Here is a 20,527-nt window from a genome sequence, read left to right as displayed (position 1 = left end):
CCACTTTGGGTCTCAAATTACTCATAACGTGCACCCCCAAATCACCCGAGTGATGTTCTGGGGACCCCGGTTCGAATCCCACCTTGTCAGATGGTGGAACTTGAATTTAATAAAAATTTGGAATTACAAGTTGAAAGGTGACCATGAAGCCACTGTCAACTGTCGCAAAAAAAAACCTCAGCGGGTTCACTAATGCTCCTTTCGGGAAAGAAGTCTGCCATCCTTACCCGGTCTGGCCTACATGTGACTCCAGATCCACAGCATTGTGGTCGATGCTTAACTGCTATGGAGCAGATTTGATGGGCCGAATGGCCTACATCTGCTCCTATGTCTTATGGCGTGGGCAATTAGGGATGGGCAACAAATGCCGGCCCGGCCAGCGATGCCCACATCCGATGAAAGAGTAAGGGAAAGTACTCATCCACGCTCAGGCCTAACAATGGTCCCCCAGCTCCGCTTGAGGAGAGGTCTGACACCTGTCAGCCATATCCTCCTGAGCGAAACAGGGGGACAGCAGCACAAAGAGGGCAACATTCCTGTGCCGAAAAACACCACCAATCAGGAACTAGGGGGAGGCCACCAGCTTCCTGCTGGCACCAGCCCCACCAGTACTCCACCGTCTTCATCATGCCAATCCCCCAGGTGGTGAAAGCCTCTTTTACAACAGAACTTGAGCGCAGTGAACCGTTTCACACGCAGCGTCTCAACGAGAGACTGCCTGGCAGCAAGAGAACTTTCAGGGCTGTCGACCGTTTGTCAGCTGCATTTTTCACCTAGCCACCCCCCCCCCCCCCCCCCCCCCCCCCCACCCCCCCCAAGCTCACCACTGTGAATAACTCCAGGAAGATCAAACATCAGGGCTTTTTAGGAAAAAAAAACCTTTTACAAATAGTAAAAAGTTAGCTGAGAATAAGGAAGGCTGTGAGGGTCCTGGGGGAGGTGCAGAGGTGATTTTCCACGGTCCCAGGGGGTTGTGGGGGTGTGGGCGGGCAGGGGGAAGGGGGATTGTTAGCTACAAGGTTAGATTAGAGAAGCAGCTGGGGCCGTTCCCCTTGGAGCGGAGGGGACCGAGGGTGATGTGACAGATTTCGATAAGGTCGACAGGGAAAAGCTGCTTGCAATTGGCTGGCGGTACAAGGACTGCAGGAAAGAGATTGAAGGTTTTTGAGTAAGAGATGCTGAGGGGTGTTGTGGGGGGGGGGGGGGGGGGGGGATTCTGAGGAAGAATTATTTTTTACACAGCGAGCAGTAATATATTTTTATATTCGTTCTTGGGATGTGGACGTTGCTGGCTGGGCCCAGTATTTGTCGCTCATCCCTAATTACCCCATAACTGAGTGGCTTGTTCAGCCATTTCAGTGTTGGCCGGGGGGGGGGGGGGGTTCAGTCCAGATTCAACCGTGTCAAGTAACATGTAGGCCAGACTGGGTAAGGACGGCAGATTTCCTTCCCTAAAGGACATTAGTGAACCCAATGGGGTTACAGTAATCGACAATCATTAGCCTTTTAATTCCAGATTTCTACTGAATTCAAATTTCACCATCTGCTGTGGTGGGGTTCGAACCCAGGGTCTCTGGATTACTAATTCAGTGACAATACCACTACACCACCACCCCTTTAATGACCTGGAGTTCGCTGCTTAAGAGGGTGGCGGCAGCAGGCTTTAAAAGAAAATTGAATGGATATTTGGGAAATACATTTTCAGGGCCATGGGGATAGAGAGCGGGGACTTGGGATTGACTGGATTCCTCTCCAGCGACGGCTCAATGGCCTCTTTTGCGTCATTATGACTCTATTGGAGTTGGAGGGGGGGGGGGGGAACGGATTCAGATGCTGGGGGTGGGGAAATTGGGGAAGCCACCCACTGGATCAGTGCCCCGAGGCATTGCCCCCCTCCCCCCCCCCCTCTGTGCGCTTCTGCTGATGGTGGGCTTCGAGGGCCAGCAGCGATGAGCATCCTGATGGGCAGGTTTGAGCTCCTGTTTGGGGCCGATCTCAGGCAGTGACAGTATCGTACCGGCATCAAATTGGCCGCTTGCCGAGTCCGGAGGTTAGTAGCTTCTTCCTCCCGCAGCAGGCCAGAGGGCCTTAATTTCCTGCCTCCTCTCACCGCTTCAAGGAACCACCCACAGGAATAAAAAGCCTTGCATCCATTTTGAGGGGCTCCCGCCTCAGGAACTCGCCCATGGATCCTAATTGGACAGCAAGCACGGTGCCCACTCCGAACTGGCCACCTGCCATGGGATTTCCCCGTCGGCGACCTTTAACCCCATACAGGCCCTCACCTGAGACCAGAACCAATGGTGACACGATTCTGCCCAATTTGAGTCTGTTTTGATTTCAACGGGCAAATTCCCAAAAGCGGGAAGGAAGATGGAAAATGGTGGAAGTGTGGGGGGGGAGGGGCCGTTCAAGCTGGGATACCATGTGACAGAAATTCCAGGAATAGACTCCGAGTTGGCGACTCCTATGAAGAAGATTGAAAGTATGACTAAATGTCGACTTCATACGGACAGTGCTCGTTTTAATTAAACATATCGCAAAAACAGAATGATTGTAAACAATGCTGACTGCAATTAGTTCAACTCCAGATTAATAAAATTAAATTGGGCAGCACGGTGGCCTAGTGGTTAGCACAACCGCCTCATGGCGCTGAGGTCCCAGGTTCGATCCCGGCTCTGGGTCACTGTCCGTGTGGAGTTTGCACATTCTCCCCGTGTCTGCGTGGGTTTCGCCCCCACAATCCAAAAATGTGCAGAGTAGGTGGATTGGCCACGCTAAATTGCCCCTTAATTGGAAAAAATAATTGGGTAATCTAAATTTATAAAAAAAACAAAATAAAATTAAATATACATTCAAAAAAATAAATGCTGCAAGTCTCTCAGGGCCTGAAATTTAGGACCCTGGTTGAGTTCAAAGTTCAAAGTGACAGTGGCACTTTGCTCATTGAAATTGAGTCTACCCAACCCCATAATATCAGGGGAAAACGCACCACCAATTAATTAGTTCAAAATAAAGTGGTTTGCCGTTACCCGGAGAACAAGGGGAGTGATACTGGTCTCGGCAGATTAGCCGCCATCGTAAATCTCCCCCCCCCCCCCCCATTATCTTTCCCACTGAAGTCAGTTCTCATTGTAGGCCGTGATTCAATCTGCAGCCTGTGCTCAGCTCATGGATTTCAGGGTCGATTAGTCCACTGCACCCAGTGGGGCGGTGTGTTACAAAGAATTTCAAAGTTTGCGGGGCAATACGAAATTTGGAAGCAATGAAAACCGTGAGAATGGTGCAGAACTTGGAAGGGACGCAGACAATGTGGTGGAACGAACCAAATGTTCTTTCGGACCCAGGAAGTGCAGAAGATTTTAGTTTAGACGGGCAGCATGGTCGGCGCAGGCTTGGAGGGCCGAAGGGCCTGTTCCTGTGCTGTACTTTTCTTGGTTCTTTGGAACAGACAGGTGGCAGATAATGTTCAATGCGGGAAAAAGTGAAGTGATTCATTTTGGTAGGAAGAAAATGGAGAGACGATGTAAAGTAAAGGGTATAAGGGGGTGCGGGGCAGACGAAGCTGGGTGTAAAGGTGCATAGATCATTGAATGTGACAGAACCGGATGAGAGAGCATTTAATGAAACATAGAGGGCGGAATTCTCCGCTCCCGGGAAAAATCGGGAGGGCCGTCGTGAACTCGGCCGAGTTTCACGATGGCCTCGGAGGCCGCTCCTCGCCCCCTATTCTCCCCTCCCGCCGGGGCTAGGAGCGGCGCTCCATAACTCTCGGCCGCAGGGACGTCGAGCCAAGAATGACGCGGCCGGCGCGCCTAATGACGTCATCCGCGCATGTGCAAGTTGGCCGGCTACAACCCGCGCATGCGCGGCTGACGTCATGACGCTGGCGGCACGAACCCGCGCATGCGCGGTGGCCGTCTTTCCCCTCAGCCGCCCCGCAAGACGTGGCGGCTTGATCTTGCTGGGCGGCGGAGGGGAAATAGTGCGTCCGATTTGGATGCCGGCCCGATGATCGGTGGGCACCGATCGCGGGTCTGTCCCCTCCCGAGCACAGTCGTGGTGCTCTTTCCTTGCTAGGCCACCTACAAGCCCCAAACGGGCTTCTCACTCCCGTTTCACGACGGCAGCGACCAGGTGTGTTTGCCGCCGTCGGGAAACGGCTGCGAACGGCAGGCCGCTCGGCCCATCCAGGTCGGAGAATCGCCATTCGCCGTGAAAAACGGCGAGCGCCGATTTTTCTGAGCGGGGGGGGGGGGGATTGTGGGGAGCGCCAGGGGGGCGTGAAATTTGTCGGGGAGCCCTCCCGCGATTCTCCCACCCGGCGTGGGGAGCGGAGAATCACGCCCAGAGTATCTGAGGCTTTATTAGTAGGGGAACAGAGTACAAGGGCAGGAGGTTGCATTGAACTTGTGTCAGAGGCTAATTCAGCCCCAGCTGCAGTGTTGTGCCCAGTTCTGGAGGCCGCACTTTAGGAAGGATGTGAAGTCATTGGAGAGGATACAGAAAAAATCCACGAGAATGATTCCGGGGTGAGAAACGCCAGTTATGAAGATACATCGGAAAAGTTAGCACTGTGTCCGCTTCAGCTCTGGGTGCTGCTCCTGGCAGCTTATGAATATATGTTGGAACATGGCAGGAGCAAAGATCCCGTAAGCGGACGCCCTCAGCTGACTTCCACTGACACCCGCCACCTTGGATGAGGCAATTGCGGCGTTACACTTCATGAAGTCCTTAAAAGTTGTGGTAGTATGACTAGGGGTATTACGGTACCTGGGAGTGTGAGCTGCCATTGGTGCAGAGGATTCGCTGCCCATTGGCCCAGGTATGTCATGTGCCGATTGGCTGAGAGGTAGGTAGCTCTGCCTACGAGGCGGGGTATAAGAATCCGTGTTCCCCGGCAGTCTGCCATTCTTCCGTACGTCTTCTGCTGGGTCCACTTCTTGTGTATTAAAGCCTATCGTTCAGACTTTATCTACGTTTCGTGTCCACTGATTCTGCATCAAAAGTATCGACAGGCAGAGGGATCTGTGTATACAGGTCCACAAGTCACTGAAGGTGGCAACGCAGGTGAGAAGGTAGTCAGGAAGGCATACGGCATGCTTGCTTTCATTGGCCGGAGCTTTGAGTACAAAAATTGACAAGTCATGCTACAGCTGTATAGGACCTTTGTTACAGCACACTTGGGAGTATAGTGTTCAATTTTGGTCGCCACACTACCAGAAGGATGTGGAGGCTTTAGGGAGGATGCGGATTTACCAGGATGTTGCCTGGTATGGAGGGCATTAGCTATGAGGAGCGGTTGAATAAACTCGGTTTGTTCTCACTGGAACGAGGGAGGTTGAGGGGCGACCTGATAGAGGTCAACAAAATTATGAGGGGCATAGACAGGGTGGATGGTCAGAGACTTTTTCCCAGGGTAGAGGGGTCAATTACTCAGTCTGTGCTGTACTTTTCTTTGCTCTTTGTTCTAGGGGGCAGAGGTTTAAGGTGCGAGGGGCAAAGTTTAGATATGTGCGAGGGAAGTTTTTTACGCAGAGGGTGGCGAGTGCCTGGAATTCGGGAGGTGGTGGAAGCAGGGACGATAGTGATGTGTAAGGGGCATCTTGACAAATACACGAATAGGATGGGAATAGAGGGATACGGACCCTAAAAAGGTTAGGCGGGCATCATGGTCGGTGCAGGCTTGGAGGGCCGAAGGGCCTGTTCCTGTGCTGTACATTCTCTTTGTTCTCTTTGGAGATAGTAAGGCTGAGAGGCGATTTGATAGAGATGTTCAAAACCAGGATGATCCTGGGCAGAGCAGACAGGGAGGAACTGTTCCCCTTTGCGAACGGACGAAGAACAAGAGGGCACAGATCGAAGGTAACTGGCAAAGGAACCAAAAATGATGTGAGGGAAAAACCTCTTTCACGCAGCCAGTGGTTGGGGTCTGGAATGCACTGCCTGAGAGTGTGGTGGAGGCAGGTTCGATTGGAGCATTCGAAATGGAACTGGATTGTTGTCTGAAAAGGAAGAATGTGCAGGGTTAGAGGGGAGAAGGTGGGAGAGCAGCACTCAGGGAAATTGCTTGTGGAGGCACAGTGGGCCGAATGGCCTCCTTCTGTACTTCTGTGACAATTCGATGATTATGTGAGTCCGAGTTACACTTTTTTCCTACATGTTGGAGGCGGGAGCTATGGATAGTGATGGCAGAGCCTCCAACGTTCTTTCCCTCACATGGCTAACGAGCTTTTAACTCCCGCCATTGGTGTGTTTGTGTGTTGGGAGGATTTGCCGATTGATGCCCGGGTTAATTTGGCCACATTATGGACGCACCTTGGTCGGGACAGACAAATTGGAGAGGATCCTGGCTCCCAACTGCTCTGCAGGAATGACTTGCTGGAACATTGTGGCAGGCCCATGAGGGGGTAGACCACAGAATGTCGGCAGTTCAGAAGGAGGCCAGTCAGCCCGTCAGGTCTGCACCGACCCATCGAAAGGGCACTTTACCCATGTCCACTCCACCATATCCCCGTAACCTAACCCGCACAGCCCTGGACACTAAGGGACAATTTAGCACAGCCAATCCACCTAAATGGCACATCTTTGGACTGTGGGAGGAAACCGGAGCACCCGGATGAAACCCACACAGACGCGGGGAGAACGTGCAGACTCCGCACAGACAGTGACCCAAGGTTGGAATTGTACCCGCGATTCTGGAGCTGTGAGGCAGCAGTGCTAACCCGCTGTGCCATCGTGCTGCCCTGGCCATGATGGATTGGGATTTTCTCTCCACCCCACCCCACCCCACCCCACCACTAAACCAAACTGCTCACACTCGCAGCCCTGGCTCAGTGCATGAAGAAAAGCTGCTTTGCTGAGCGATTGACGGGCAACCATCTTCCGGAGGGGGTCAATAAAGTGGGACAAATCAGGGAAGGACAAACAACAAACAAAAATAGCGCCTCAATCGCAGGAAATCATCTAAAGGTGCTTCACCGGAAGGTTATCAGGCAAAACGACGACACCAAGCTCCACAAGGAGACATTCGGACGGTTGACCAAAAGCCTTGGCCAATGAGTAGATGGCCTCAATAGAGAGAGAGGCATGGACATGTTTGTCGGGAGCGGATTTGGGAGCACAGCGCCGAGGTGGCTGAAGGCACAGCCATGACTGGCGTGTTGAAGGGACCAGAGAATGTGCTAAGAGCTCAGAGTCAGGGGAGTCCTCAGACTCTGGGAAGGAAGCAGAAGCTTTCATGGAGGGAGGTGAGTGACCGACAATCCGGGATTTGTCCATTCCGAATGCATTAAACTCAACGGAGGCCGAAATCAAGTGATGAATCTGTTTTTGGCGGGGCGGGAGAAACTTGGGCAGTCCAACTCGCGTTCCCCGGTCTATCTCACGCAGACGTCTTTCACCTCAAACTCCCCACTGCCAGAAAAAGGTCGGCGAGTCAAAGTTCACTGTCCCGACCTTGCCGTTGACGAACACACGGGAGCGTGTGCAACTGATAAACTGATTAAACTGGAAAGGAAGAAAAACTGGGTGAAAGGTCAGATTAAACCACCCAAAGCAAAGCTTAGCGAATAGGAGGTGGAATTACGTGAAACATTGCAGAACTGGGTTTGCGAGATTAGCTGACATATGGCATACTACAGATTTGATCAGTGGCCGTTTAAAACGACAATACTTTGATCGCTGCTCCGTCCCAGGTCGTTTACTGTTTTCCGCATCAACGTTCTCCTTGCTGATCGCTTCGCCAATATCACCAATTAATTCCACGGGCTGCATCTGGAAAGGGGCAGGTTAAGGTTGATTTTCCTGACAACTCATTTGCGAGGTTGGGAATTTCCCTCTGAGCCTCGTGTAAATGGAACTTGCGTTGCGCTTCCAGCAAAGCTACAGCAGGGAGGAAGGATGTGGGGGATTGGGGGTTGGTTGGGGGGCAGTTCCAAGGAAATTGTCGGACTTGCTCCTCTGGCACTTTGACTGGGGCGCTCAGTGTCGAACAAGTTCACCGCTTTCTCCGAAGCCTACGCCCTCTCGGAGTGTAGCTTCTTGCACATTTCCGAGTTGGCGCTGTGCAGCGGTAATTCTGTGCCCTGAACCCTCAGCGTCCTCTGCTTCCTGATGGTCAACTGGGCCCCCTTTGGCAAAGACTCGTAGATTGTGACCGTCTCTCTGAAAACAAAGGGACAACTTTCAGACTCAACATATCCTCCCCGCGGAAAAGCAACTTTCAACATTTAAAAAGCGCTTAGGTGAGCATTTGTAACGCCTTAGCGCCCCGGGTTACGGAGCAAGGGCTGGAAAATTGAATGACAATAGAAAGATGATTGGACAGCTCTGGGTCACCGTCTGTGTGGGGTTTGCACATTCTCTCTGTGTTTATGAGGGTTTCGCCCCCACAACCCAAAGATGTGCAGGGTCGGCGGATTGGCCACGCTAAATTTCTCCTTAATTAGAAAAAATGAATTGGGTAATCTAAAATTATTTTTTACAAAATAATAGAAAGGTGCTTGATGGCTGGCCCAGACACGATGGGCTTAAGGGCCTCTTATAGTGGTTAGCATTATGGCTTCACAGCGCCAGGGTCCCAGGTTCGCTTCCCAGCTTGGGTCACTGTCTGTGCGGGCAGCACGGTAGCATTGTGGATAGCACAATCGCTTCACAGCTCCAGGGTCCCAGGTTAGATTCCGGCTTGGGTCACTGTCTGTGCGGAGTCTGCACGTCCTCCCCGTGTGTGCGTGGGTTTCCTCCGGGTGCTCCAGTTTCCTCCCACAGTCCAAAGATGTGCAGGTTAGGTGGATTGGCCATGATAAATTGCCCTTAGTGTCCAAAAATTGCCCTTAGTGTTGGGTGGGGTTACCGGGTTATTGGGATAGGGTGGGGTTGTTGACCTTGGGTAGGGTGCTCTTTCCAAGAGCCGGTGCAGACTCGATGGGCTGAATGGCCTCCTTCTGCACTGTAAATTCTATGATTCTAAGTCCCGAAAGACGTGCAGGTTAGGTGAATTGGGCATTCTAAATTCTCCCTCTGTGTACCCGAGCAGGTGCCGGAATGTGGCAACTAGGGGCTTTTCACAGTAACTTCACTGCAGTGTTAATGTAAGCCTACTTGTAATAATAAAGATTATTATTATTTTGTGCTGTCAATGTCTCCGGGCAGGATTCTCCGCCCGTGATGCCCGGAAATCCCCGTCCGAGGTCATTGGACCTTTACACGGTCCGCGTCCCGCCCCTGCTGATCTTTCAGCGGGTGGGCAGAAGAATCAGCCCTCGAAGGTTGATGAAGGGAATGTGGTGGATGTTGTTTATATGGATTTGAGGGAAGTGGGAATTGACAAGGTACCAAGGCTGGTTAACAAACCCCAGGCTTACACAACAGGAGGATTATTGCCCAGTTGAAGAAAACAAACTATCTGCTGGGCAGAAAGCAGCGAGTTGTGGTACAGAGTTATTTTCGCACTGGAGGGCGGTAGACAGTGATGTCCCCCAGGGGGGTCAGTGCTGGGATCGCTGCTCTTTGTGCTATATATAAATGCGGAGCTTGGAATACGGAGTAAAACTTCCAAAATTGCCCATGATGGCAAACCAGGAGGAGAGGCAGACAGTGAGGATGATACAAATCGCCTGCAAAGAAGACAGAGAAAGAATGTGCAGACAAAGTGACAGGTGGAACTTAATACAGAGAAATGGGAGGCGATGCATTTTGGTAGAGGGGTTAGCGAGAGGCTTAATGAGAATTCTAACAAGTGCGAAGGAACAGCGGGGCCTAGGGGCACATGTACATCGATCTTTGGAAGGAGGCAGGGATATTGAGAGTGGTTAGCACGACAAATGCGGTCTTGGGCTTCATCAATGGTGGCATTGAGTACAAAAACAGGGAAATTATTTTAAACATTGGATCCCCTTATCTAAGATCATAGAATCATAGAATTTACAGTGCAGAAGGAGGCCATTCGGCCCATTGAGTCTGCACCGGCTCCCATAACCCAGTAACCCCATCCAACACTAAGGGCAATTTTGAACACTAAGGGCAATTTAGCACGGCCAATCCACCTAACCTGCACATCTTTGGACTGTGGGAGGAAACCGGAGCACCCGGAGGAAACCCACGCGCACACGGGGAGAACGTGCAGACTCCGCACAGACAGTGAACCAAGCTGGGAATCGAACCTGGGACCCTGGAGCTGTGAAGCAATTGTGCTAACCACCATGCTACCGTGCTGCCATACTGGCATTGGAGGCAGTCCAGAGATAGTTCACTAGGTTCTGATGAGGAGAGGTTGAGTAGGCTGGGCCTGTGCTCATTGGAGTTTAGCAGAATGAGAGGCGACCTTATTGAGACATATCGGATTCTCAGGGGGTTTGACAGGGTCGATGCTGAGAGGTTGTTTCCCCTTGTGGGAGAGTTTAGGGCCAGAGGGCATCATCTCAGAGTGAGGGAGTCGCCCATTTAAGACAGAGATGAGGAGGAATTTCTTCTCTCAGAGGGGAGTGAATCTGTGGAATTGTTTTTACCATAGAGAGCTGTAGGGGCCGGGTCGTTTAGTATGTTCAAATCTGAGTGGTTAGCACTGCTGCCTCACAGCGCCTGGGACCCGGATCCCATTTTGACCGTCGGTGGATTTCTGTGTCTGCGAGAGTTCTCCGGTTTCCTCCCACAGTCCAAAGATGCGCAGGGTAGGTGGATTGGCCGTGCGAAATTGCCCCTTAGTGATTTGCCGGTTAGGTGGGGTTACGGGGATAGGGTGCGGGAGTGGGCTACGGCTAGAATGCTCCTTCCGAGGGTCAGTGCAGACTCAATGGGCCAAATGGCCTCCTTCTACACTGTCGGGATTCTGTGATTTAAAAAAAAAATCTGTAATGGAATCAAGGGTTATGGGGATAAAGTGGAGTTGAGGATTATCACAGCAGATCTGGCATGATCGCATTGAATGGCAGAGCAGACTCGGTGCGCCCTTCTGCTCTGATGCCTTATGACCCCAACTGGAATATTCCATCCAGTTCTAGTCAGTGCACTTGAGGAGGGTCCTTGAGAGGGTGCCGATGAGGAAGTTCCGGGTTGGGGGAGGAGAGGTTCAGTTACAAAGTGAGGTTGGAAAAGCTGGGGTTATTGCCCATGGAGTAAAGGAGATTGAGGGAAGATTTGACAGAGGTGTACATGAGAAGGTGTGACAGGAGAAAACGTCCCATGAGCTGATGGTAAAAGACCAGGTTCACAGATTGAAGGTCTTGGGCAAGAAATACACGGTGAGGAAGAACTCTTCTCATACAGTGAGCAGGATCGATCAATGGTTCCAAAAGGAAATCGATGGGCGCTTGAAAGAACTGGAGTTTCGGGGTTCTGGGGGTCGAATGAGGGAGTAGGACTGCTCCATGGGGAGCTAGCACAGACGCGATGGGGCGAATGACCTCCTCCTCCACCAAGGTTTGCTTGTCATGCGCTCGAATAGCGAGCCTCCCACCCACTACTGGCTAAGGCTAACGGGATGAGGCCCTTAAGTGGGCAATAATCATCCACTTAAGGCCTTCGGCTGATGACAGAGAGGGAAGGCGGTGGGCAGAAACATTCCCACCAGCCTTCTAGCCACAGGCGGAGCAGAGGCAGGAAATGGCAGAGTCCCCACCCACCCGCCCAAGGAAACGGCCTCTAGCCAAACCCATCGTGCAGTAGACGTGCTTTACCTGTACGGGAAGGGTTTCTTCAGCATCTGCAGGCAGATCAGAATTGGAGAATCCAAAAACTTGACATTGCTGACAAAATCCAATGAGGCAGCAGCTTCGGAGCTGCTATTGACTCCGGCTTGAGCGAAGGGCGTGTCCACGTTGATTAGAGAATGAATCACCAGGGTTCCTCTGCAGATCAATCGGAAAAGTATTACAATCATAGACCAACCTTCAGCAAGTAACCGAGCACCAGGTTTCCATTTCCCAGTGCTTGCCCGTTCCTCATTAACCCGCCCAGGGTGGACGGGCAGGTTTAGTAAATCATACAAACCCTTTCTTAAACTGCCAGAGTTTTACAGATGGCTCGAACAGCTCTTAATGCTTCTGGCTGAAGCTTGTTGCGAATGCCTCAGCCTTGTCTTTTGCACATACGTGCTGGCCTCCTCCATCATTGAGGATGGAGATATTTGTGGAGCCTCCTCCTCCAGCGGGTTGTTTAATTGTCCACCACCATTCAGAGTACATTCTGTGCCCTTGCCACCCGCAGTGCTTCCTCCAAATGGCGTTCAACATGGAGGAGTACTGATTCACCAGCTGAGGGGGGCCAGTCTGGGTAATCAGCAGGGAGCTTCCTTGCCCGTGGTACTCATGGTCAGTCACTAAACAGAAATGTTCAATTTGCAAAATGGCAACAGAGATAGGAGCTCGGATTCTCTGAGCTACAATCGGGCTCGGTGCGCGGGGGAGGAGAATGGGCGCCCGACCCGCGATCGGGTCCGACGCCGCTCCCGCGATTCTCCGGGGACCAGAGAATCGCCGCCAATCGCGTGCGCCCGGTCGAGACGGCACCGGTTGGGGGCCCCCGCGGCGATTCTCCGCCGACAACTGGCCGGGTTTCCGCCAGCGTGGTTCACTCATGGTTCCACACAGCGGGAGCTCGGAGTGGCGGCTGCGGAGTCAGTCTGCGGCCTCCCTGGTTTGGGGGGGGGGGGGGGGACCCGTCACCGGAGGGGGCCTCCAGGAAGGCCAGGCTCACGATTGGGGGGCCACCGATCGGCGGGCGCGCGATCTTCGGGGGATGGGGGGGGGGGGGGGGTCCTGTATTGTCGGGGTCGGCCTGTGGTGTGCGTCCGTCATGTTGCAATGTTGCACAGGGCCACCACCGCAGGCGGCCGACGTGTGCATGCGCGGACCGGCGGCCAGAGGTGCATGGCCCCATATCGGCAGCCAGAGCTGCGAGGACTACCCCAGGGCCCTGCGAGCCCCCTGCATAACGGAGAATCACTCTGGACTTTCTCCAGGAAATGGTCTCACGGGCGTGGGGACACAGCCTCATTATCAGAGAATTCCACCCAGACCAGAATCATGCTCCACAGAGGCCTCTGGTGGCCAGGTCCTGACACTCCACTGTGACAGTTGACACTGAAAAATTGAATGTCTCAACATGGCGTGGTCACTCCTAAATGAAAATCGCTTATTGTCACGAGTAGGCTTCAAATGAAGTTACTGTGAAAAGCCCCTAGTCGCCACATTCCGGCGCCTGTTCGGGGAGGCTGGTACGGGAATTGAACCCTGCCTGCCTTGGTCTGCTTTCGAGCCAGCGATTTAGCCCAGTGTGTGAGCCTCGACTGTCAGTACCAATTGGGAGGAGGCAGCAGGTGAGGCAAATAAATCAATCAAACGGAAAAGGGTGAATTCCATGAAGGGCAGGAAATGCACTGTCAGATTGTCACAGCGGCTGGTTTAGCACAGTGGGCTAAGTAGCTGGCTTGCAATGCAGAACAATTCCAGCAGCGCGGGTTCAATTTCCATACCGGCCTCCCCAAACAGGTGCCGGAATGTGGCGACTAGGGGCTTTTCACAGTAACTTCATTGAAGCCTACTTGTGACAATAAGCGATTATTATTATTATTATAGATGGGGAAGACCAAAATCTACTCCTCAATAAACAGGTGCAGAAGTGAACATAACCAGAGTTAATAAGAATTTGCCTTTGACATAACCATCCCAAGAGACTTCACAGGGCTGTTTTATTAACACTGAGCCACATATGAAACATTAGAAGAAGCGACTAACAGCGTGGTCAAAAGAGGACATCTTTAAGAAAACTCTTAGTGGAAGAGTGGGAGATGGAGTTGTTTGGGGAGGGAAATATTGAGCATTAGCCATGGTCTAATGGCTTCTCATTCCTGATGTTTGCTCAAGTTTGCCTTCACCAGAAATGGCTAAACCACAGACACTCTAACTGAATTGGATATTTAGAAACAACTTCAGGGAAGTACCAAGGGCGAGATTCTCCCAAAACGGGAGAAATCGTAAAGCTGCCGTAAAACCCGGGCGGGTTTTACGGCAGCGCGCCCCTTCCCGACGGGGGACCGATTCTGGTCCCCGGTCGGGGCTAGCAGCCCGACGCCGTAGGCTCCGGCAAGACAGGCTTAACGAAAATCGTTAAGCCCGCTTACCGGAGTTAGCGCCGGCTGACGCGTCATATGACGTCAGCCGCGCATGCGCAGTTTGGAAGACTCCAACCCGCGCATGCGCGGGTGACGTCATCGCGTTTTTGCGCGAAACCCGCGCATGCGCGGGCCGGGTTGCCCCTCAGCCGCCCCGCGAATGGATACTGCGGGGCGGCGGAAGGACAAGTAGTGCGCGGGCATCGGGCCCGCTGCCCACGATCGGTGGGCACCGATCGCGGGCCCATGGCACCCTTGGCACGGCCGTGGTACTGCCGTGCCAATCGGTGCCATGGTTATAAAAAGCGAGTTGGTGACGCCGTTTTTACGAACGGCAAGACCAGGTGTGTTTGCCGTTCGTGAAAACGGCGGAAAGGGCTGGGACTTCGGCACATCTAACAGCTGAGAATCGCTGCCGGCCGTAAAAAAACGGCGGCAGCGATTCGGGTCGGGACTTCGGCGGGGGGGGGGTGGGAGAATAGCGGGAGGGCGGGAAAAATGTCGGGAAGGCCCTCCCGCTATTCTCCCACCCGTCGTGGGGGGCGGAGAATTTCGCCCCAAGTGTTGACTTGGAACTCATTGGAGCTGAACTGCTCGTGATAGTGCCGAGTGACCGACATTGGCTGTTTAGCACACTGGGCTAAATTGCTGGCTTTGAAAGCAGACCAAGACAGGCCAGCAGCACGGTTCAGTTCCCGTAACAGCCTCCCCGAACAGGCGCCGGAATGTAGCGACTAGGGGCTTTTCACAGTAACTTCATTGAAGCCTACTCGTGACAATAAGCGATTTTCATTTTCATTTCATAGTGGATGTGGGGCACTGAATTTGGTCACAGGCAGACTACTTGATGGGAGTTCATTGTTAATAAACTAAATTAATACATTTTTGAAATTTGTTTTTTTAAAAGTTAGCATATCCAATTCATTTTTTCCAATTAAGGTACAATTTAGTGTGGCCAATCCAACTACCCTGCACATCTTTGGGTTGTGGGGGCGAAACCCACGCAGACACGGGGAGAATGTGCAAACTCCACACGGACAGTGACCCAGAATCGGGATCGAACCTGGGAACTCGGCGCTGTGAGGCAGCAGGGCTAACCCACTAAATGAATACATATAATGAACCATCAAAAGTTAATAGCTTGGCTGTCGCTAGGTCAGCACAGTAGCATAGTGCTTAGCACATTTGCTTCACATCTCCAGGGTCCCAGGTTCGATTCCCAGCTTGGGTCACTGTCTGTGTGGAGTTTGCACATTCTCCCCGTGTGTGCGTGTGTTTCTTCCGGGTGCTCCGGTTTCCTCCCACAGTCCAAAGATGAGCAGGTTTGGTGGATTGGCCATGATAAATTGCCCTTAGTGTCCAAAATTGCCCTTCGTGTTGGATGGGGTAACTGGGTTATGGGGATAGGGTGGAGGTGTGCGGTTGGGAAGGGTGCTCTTTCCAAGAGCTGGTGCAGACTCGATGGGCTGAATGGCCTCCTTCTGCACTGTAAATTCTATGAGGTCATGCTGTTTCATTGACTAAGGGCAGTATGGTAGCACAGTGGTTAGCACTGTTGCTTCACAGCGGCAAGGTCCAAGTTTCCATTCCCGGCTTGGGTCACTTTGGGCCTCACGGTAGCATGGTGGTTAGCATCAATGCTTCACAGCTCCAGGGTCCCAGGTTCGATTCCCGGCTGGGTCACTGTCTGTGTGGAGTCTGCACGTCCTCCCCGTGTGTGCGTGGGTTTCCTCCGGGTGCTCCGGTTTCCTCCCACAGTCCAAAGATGTGCGGGTTAGGTGGATTGGCCATGCTAAATTGCCCGTAGTGTAAGGTTAATGGGTGGATTGTTGGGTTACGGGTATACGGGTTACGTGGGTTTAAGTAGGGTGATCATTGCTCGGCACAACATCGAGGGCCGAAGGGCCTGTTCTGTGCTGTACTGTTCTATGTTCTATGTCTGTAGGAAGTCTGCATGTTCTCCCCGTGTCTGCATTGGTTTCCTCCGGGTGCTCCGGTTTCCTCCCACAGTCCAGAAAGACGTGCTTGTTAGGTAATTTGGCCATTCTGAATTCTCCCTCTGTGTACCCGAACAGGCGCCGGAATGTGGCGACAAGGGGATTTTCACAGTAACTTTGTTGCAGTGTTTTTTTTAATGTTTTTTTTAATTTTAGAGTATCCAATTCATTTTTTCCAATTAAGGGGCAAATTTAGTGTGGCCAATCCACCTTTTTGTTTTAGAACAGTACAGCACAAACAGGCCCTTCGGCCCTCGATGTTGTGCCGAGCAATGATCACCCTACTCAAACCCACGTATCCACCCTATACCCGTAACCCAACAACTCCCCCTTAACCTTACTTTTTAGGACACTACGGGCAATTTAGCATGGCCAATCCACCTAACCCGCACATCTTTGGACTGTGGGAGGAAACCGGAGCACCCGGAGGAAACCCACGCACACACGGGGAGGACGTGCAGATTCCGCACAGACAGTGACCCAAGCCGGGAATCGAACCTGGGACCCTGGAGCTGTGAAGCATTGATGCTAACCACTATGCTACCGTGCTGCACATCTTTGGGTTGTGGGAGTGAAACCCACGCAAACACGGGGAGAATGTGCAAACTCCACACGGACAGTGACCCAGAGCCGGGATCGAACATGGGACCTCAGCGCCGTGAGGCGGTTGTGCTAACCCACTGTGCCACCGAGCTGCCCACTTTGTTGCAGTGTTAATGAAAGCCTACTTGTGATAATAAAAAAAAACATAATTGTGTTGTGAATTGTTCCAATACTAACTTAACAGAGAAACACAAATTGAGATATCAGACATCTCGGGCAGCGTTTTACTTACGTACCTATTTCGAATGTTGGTTTTGGATTGTTGACTCCACAGGCCGAGTTCGATGCTTCCCGAAATGTCAATTCCTAGCCCTCCTTGGAATTCAGTGGCTGCTTGAAGCCCAGACTGCAGTAGGATTGCCTGCAGGCGAGAGGACATTGAACTGGATCATTGCAGCAATCGCAAGTGTTTTCAATCTGTGTTGACTGCGTCGGGAGGACAATGTGTCACCTCTGCTACTTGCAATGCAGTTTAAAATTCCCCAAGCTACCTGAATAGAAACAGATTAATCTGAAACGACACTGACTTCTGCAGTCGTCGTGTTTTCAGAACTGTTTTAATTTCACACTTTTCCTCCCTCGTTTGCTCAGTAACTGCGACACCCTTTTGCTGTGATTTTAACATCTTTCAATTCACGAGTCCTCTCTATTTCCCGACTGTCGATTCTGATGAAATTGATACTTCCGCCCTTCTCTTACTTTTCAACTTCTGCATCCAAAACACAAACCGGTCCTTGCGTACGGACCAACCTGTGTTTCCAGCATTTCCTCCTTTTGACTCCTCAATTTACTGACTTGAATTTCATTCAATTACATTGCAAATAGGATATAGGGGATGGTTTAGCTCACTGGGCTAAATCGCTGGCTTTTAAAGCAGACCAAGGCAGGCCAGCAGCACGGTTCGATTCCCGTACCAGCCTCCCCGGACAGGCGGTGGAATGTGGCGACTAGGGGCTGTTCACAGTAACTTCATTTGAAGCCTACTCGTGACAATAAGCGATTTTGATTTCATTTTCATTTCATATAGTCAAGCGATTCCTCCCACAGTCCAAAGATGTGCAGGTTAGGAGGATTGGCCATGCTAAATTGCCCTTAGTATCCAAAACTGCCCTTAGTGTTGGGTGGGGTGACTGGGTTATGGGGATAGGGTGGAGGTGTTGACCTTGGGTAGGGCGCTCTTTCCAAGAGCCGGTGCAGACTCGATGGGCTGAATGGCCTCCTTTTGCACTGTAAATTCTATGATAATCTATGATTCCCCCGGTTGATTATATTATCCGGCGTTTAAGGGAAAGATTGCGAATTGACTCAATGCCTAACATTGGACTTTCCAGGGCAGCACGGTGGCAGAGTGGTTAGCACTGCTGCCTCACGGCACCAAGGACCCGGGTTCTATCCTGGCCCTGGGCCACTGTCCGTGTTGAGTTTGCACAGTCTCCTCTTGTCTGCGTGGGTCTCACCCACACAACCCAAAGAAATGAAATGAAAATCGCTTGCTGTCACGAGTAGGCTTCAATGAAGTTACTGTGAAAAGTCCCTAGTTGCCACATTCCGGCGCCTGTCCGGGGAGGCTGGTACGGGAACCGTGCTGCTGGCCTGCTTGGTCTGCTTTAAAAGCCAGCGATTTAGCCTGGTGAGCTAAACCAGCCCCTGTACAAAGATGTGCAGGTTAGGTGAATTGGCCACGCTAAATTGCCCCTTCATTGGAAAAAAAAATGGACACTCTAAATTGATTTTTAAAAAAACATTGCGCTTTCTGCATGTTAGTCAGGATTTCGCCGTGGTAATGAGGGATTGCTGCACTGTCAGAGGTAGCGCCTCTCCGATGTGACACCCGGCTGATCTGGCGATGGAGAAGATTCTGTCAACAGTTGGAACGGAGCAAGGAGTGTCTTGGCTAACATTCCTCCCTAAAGCAATGCCACTGAAACCATTCATTCATTTCCAGTTGCTGGAACCTGTTAATTCCCTGCCGATTACATTGTTGAGGTTCATTAATGTCATGTCAATTATATGGTGAAGGTTCGTTAATAACTTTGTGACATGACAAGAGAAACAGGTGATAGGGACTAATAGTTTTTCAGCCTTGTGTGGGTGAAGAGGCTGGTAGAATCCCATCCTCAAGGAGGTAAAAAACTCGAAAGCAGAGGCAGAAAAATGGAAGGTTTTCCTCGAGGCAACGGGAGGAATAGTTCAACTGGAATAATTTTCTTGTTCCTGCCAATCCATAGCCTGGATGATACCGTGGAGACCAATTCTTAAGTCTTTCTCAGTCCGCTTCACCATTTGGTGACTTGGAGCTTTTCCTGGGCCTTAAAATATCAACAGGGAGCGTAGATTGTCCAAAACATTTTTTGTGTGTGCGTATGTCTGCATATTATGGTGTTATACCACTTTCTAAAGTGTTAGGAGGATGTAGTCAACTTTCAAACAGAGTGACGGAGACGCTGTAAGTGCCCACTCTGTACAGCAGGCTTCACTAGCAAACAACTGAACCTCCATCTGCATCCATTGTCATTTTCATCCCACATTAAATGGGGAAACCTACAATTAGGGGATACCTGGGGCACTGGGCAGAGCGGGAGGTGAGCTGTGAGACTGAGCAAGTCAATGAACTCTCTCAGTAAAGAACATAGAACAAGCAGTGCAGAAGGAGGCCATTTGGCCCATCGAGTCGGCACCGACCCACTTAAGCCCCCACTTCCACCCTATCCCCGTAACCCACTGACCCCTCCTAACCTTTTTGGTCACTAAGGGCAATTTATCATGGCCAATCCACCTAACCTGCACGTCTTTGGACTGTGGGAGGAAACCGGAGGAAACCCACACAGACACAGGGAGAACATGCAGACTCCGCACAGACAGTGACCCAGCGGGGAATCGAACCTGGGACCCTGGCGCTGTAAAGCCACAGTGCTATCCACTTGTGCTACCGTGCTGCCCAAAGAAAAGCTCTGTGTCTTGGCTTCACCAACTGGCTTGATCCAGAGGCGGTGGCGTAGTGGTACTGTCACTGGACTAGTAAACCAGAGACCCAGAGTAATGCTCTGGGGTCCCGGGTTCAAATCCCCGCCACTGCAGATGGTGAAATTTGAATTCAATAAAAATCAGGAATTAAAAATGTCTAATAATGACCATAAAACCATTGTCAATTGTCGTAAATGCCTATCTGGTTCACTTATGTCCTTTGGGGAAGGGCCTGGCCGACAGGTGCCCCCAGACTCACGGCAGTGTGGTTGACTCGTAAACTGCCCCTTCGAGGGCAATTAGGGGTGGGCAATAAATGGGCGACACCCACGCCCCACGAACGCATGAAAGAAACAGTCCTTGCTGTGCACAGATTGGCTCCGTATTTGCTTACAGAACAACTGCCCCATTTCAATATGAATGCGCTAAACTGATTCATTAATACACATGCTTCCTTTCCAGGAACCTGCAGTGGTTCCAACCAGAGTAACTACAAGATATTAATTATTTAAAACAAGGAGATGATGTGAAACGAGATCAGGGATAGCTGCAGAAGTGGATACCATAATATCAAACAATAAATTGCAACAATATCCTCATTCTGGACCTCAATTACTGTTGTACATAAAATAAAACCTCATTTTCTCTGCTCAAATACAATTGTTCATTGCCATGGTTTTGTCATTATCTTGGTTTCATTGAGTGCTACAACACATCCTGCTGTACAAACATCATCAACGCCAACTTTTAAGGGCTGGTAAATTAATAATTCCAATTGCTTTCCTCCTATGTTATTTTTTTCCTATTGACTACTGCAGATCAATGGAAATATTATAAGAATATTATTACAGGA

General features: G+C 51.2%; 1 protein-coding gene across 3 annotated transcripts in view; it reads right to left on the bottom strand.

Moving 5' to 3' along the window:
* Window positions 1–20,527, bottom strand: part of LOC119956102 (microsomal triglyceride transfer protein large subunit-like) — an 86,066-nt gene that overhangs the window by 7,563 nt on the left and 57,976 nt on the right. The window contains exons 16-18 of one of the 3 annotated variants that reach the window (XM_038782962.1): window positions 16,947–17,071; window positions 11,676–11,846; window positions 6,786–8,166 (exon numbers count right to left, since the gene is read on the bottom strand). In XM_038782962.1, the coding sequence (XP_038638890.1) occupies window positions 8,019–8,166; window positions 11,676–11,846; window positions 16,947–17,071 (444 nt within the window). In that variant the 3' untranslated portion in view covers window positions 6,786–8,018. Of the gene's footprint in view, window positions 1–6,785; window positions 8,167–11,675; window positions 11,847–16,946; window positions 17,072–20,527 lie in introns of those variants that run through there. The other 2 variants (XM_038782963.1, XM_038782964.1) reach the window with 2 other exon arrangements.

Source organism: Scyliorhinus canicula, chromosome 22, assembly GCF_902713615.1.
Source record: "Scyliorhinus canicula chromosome 22, sScyCan1.1, whole genome shotgun sequence".
NCBI classification, from domain to species: Eukaryota; Metazoa; Chordata; class Chondrichthyes; order Carcharhiniformes; family Scyliorhinidae; genus Scyliorhinus; species Scyliorhinus canicula.
This window is presented reverse-complemented; position numbering and strand designations above follow the sequence as displayed.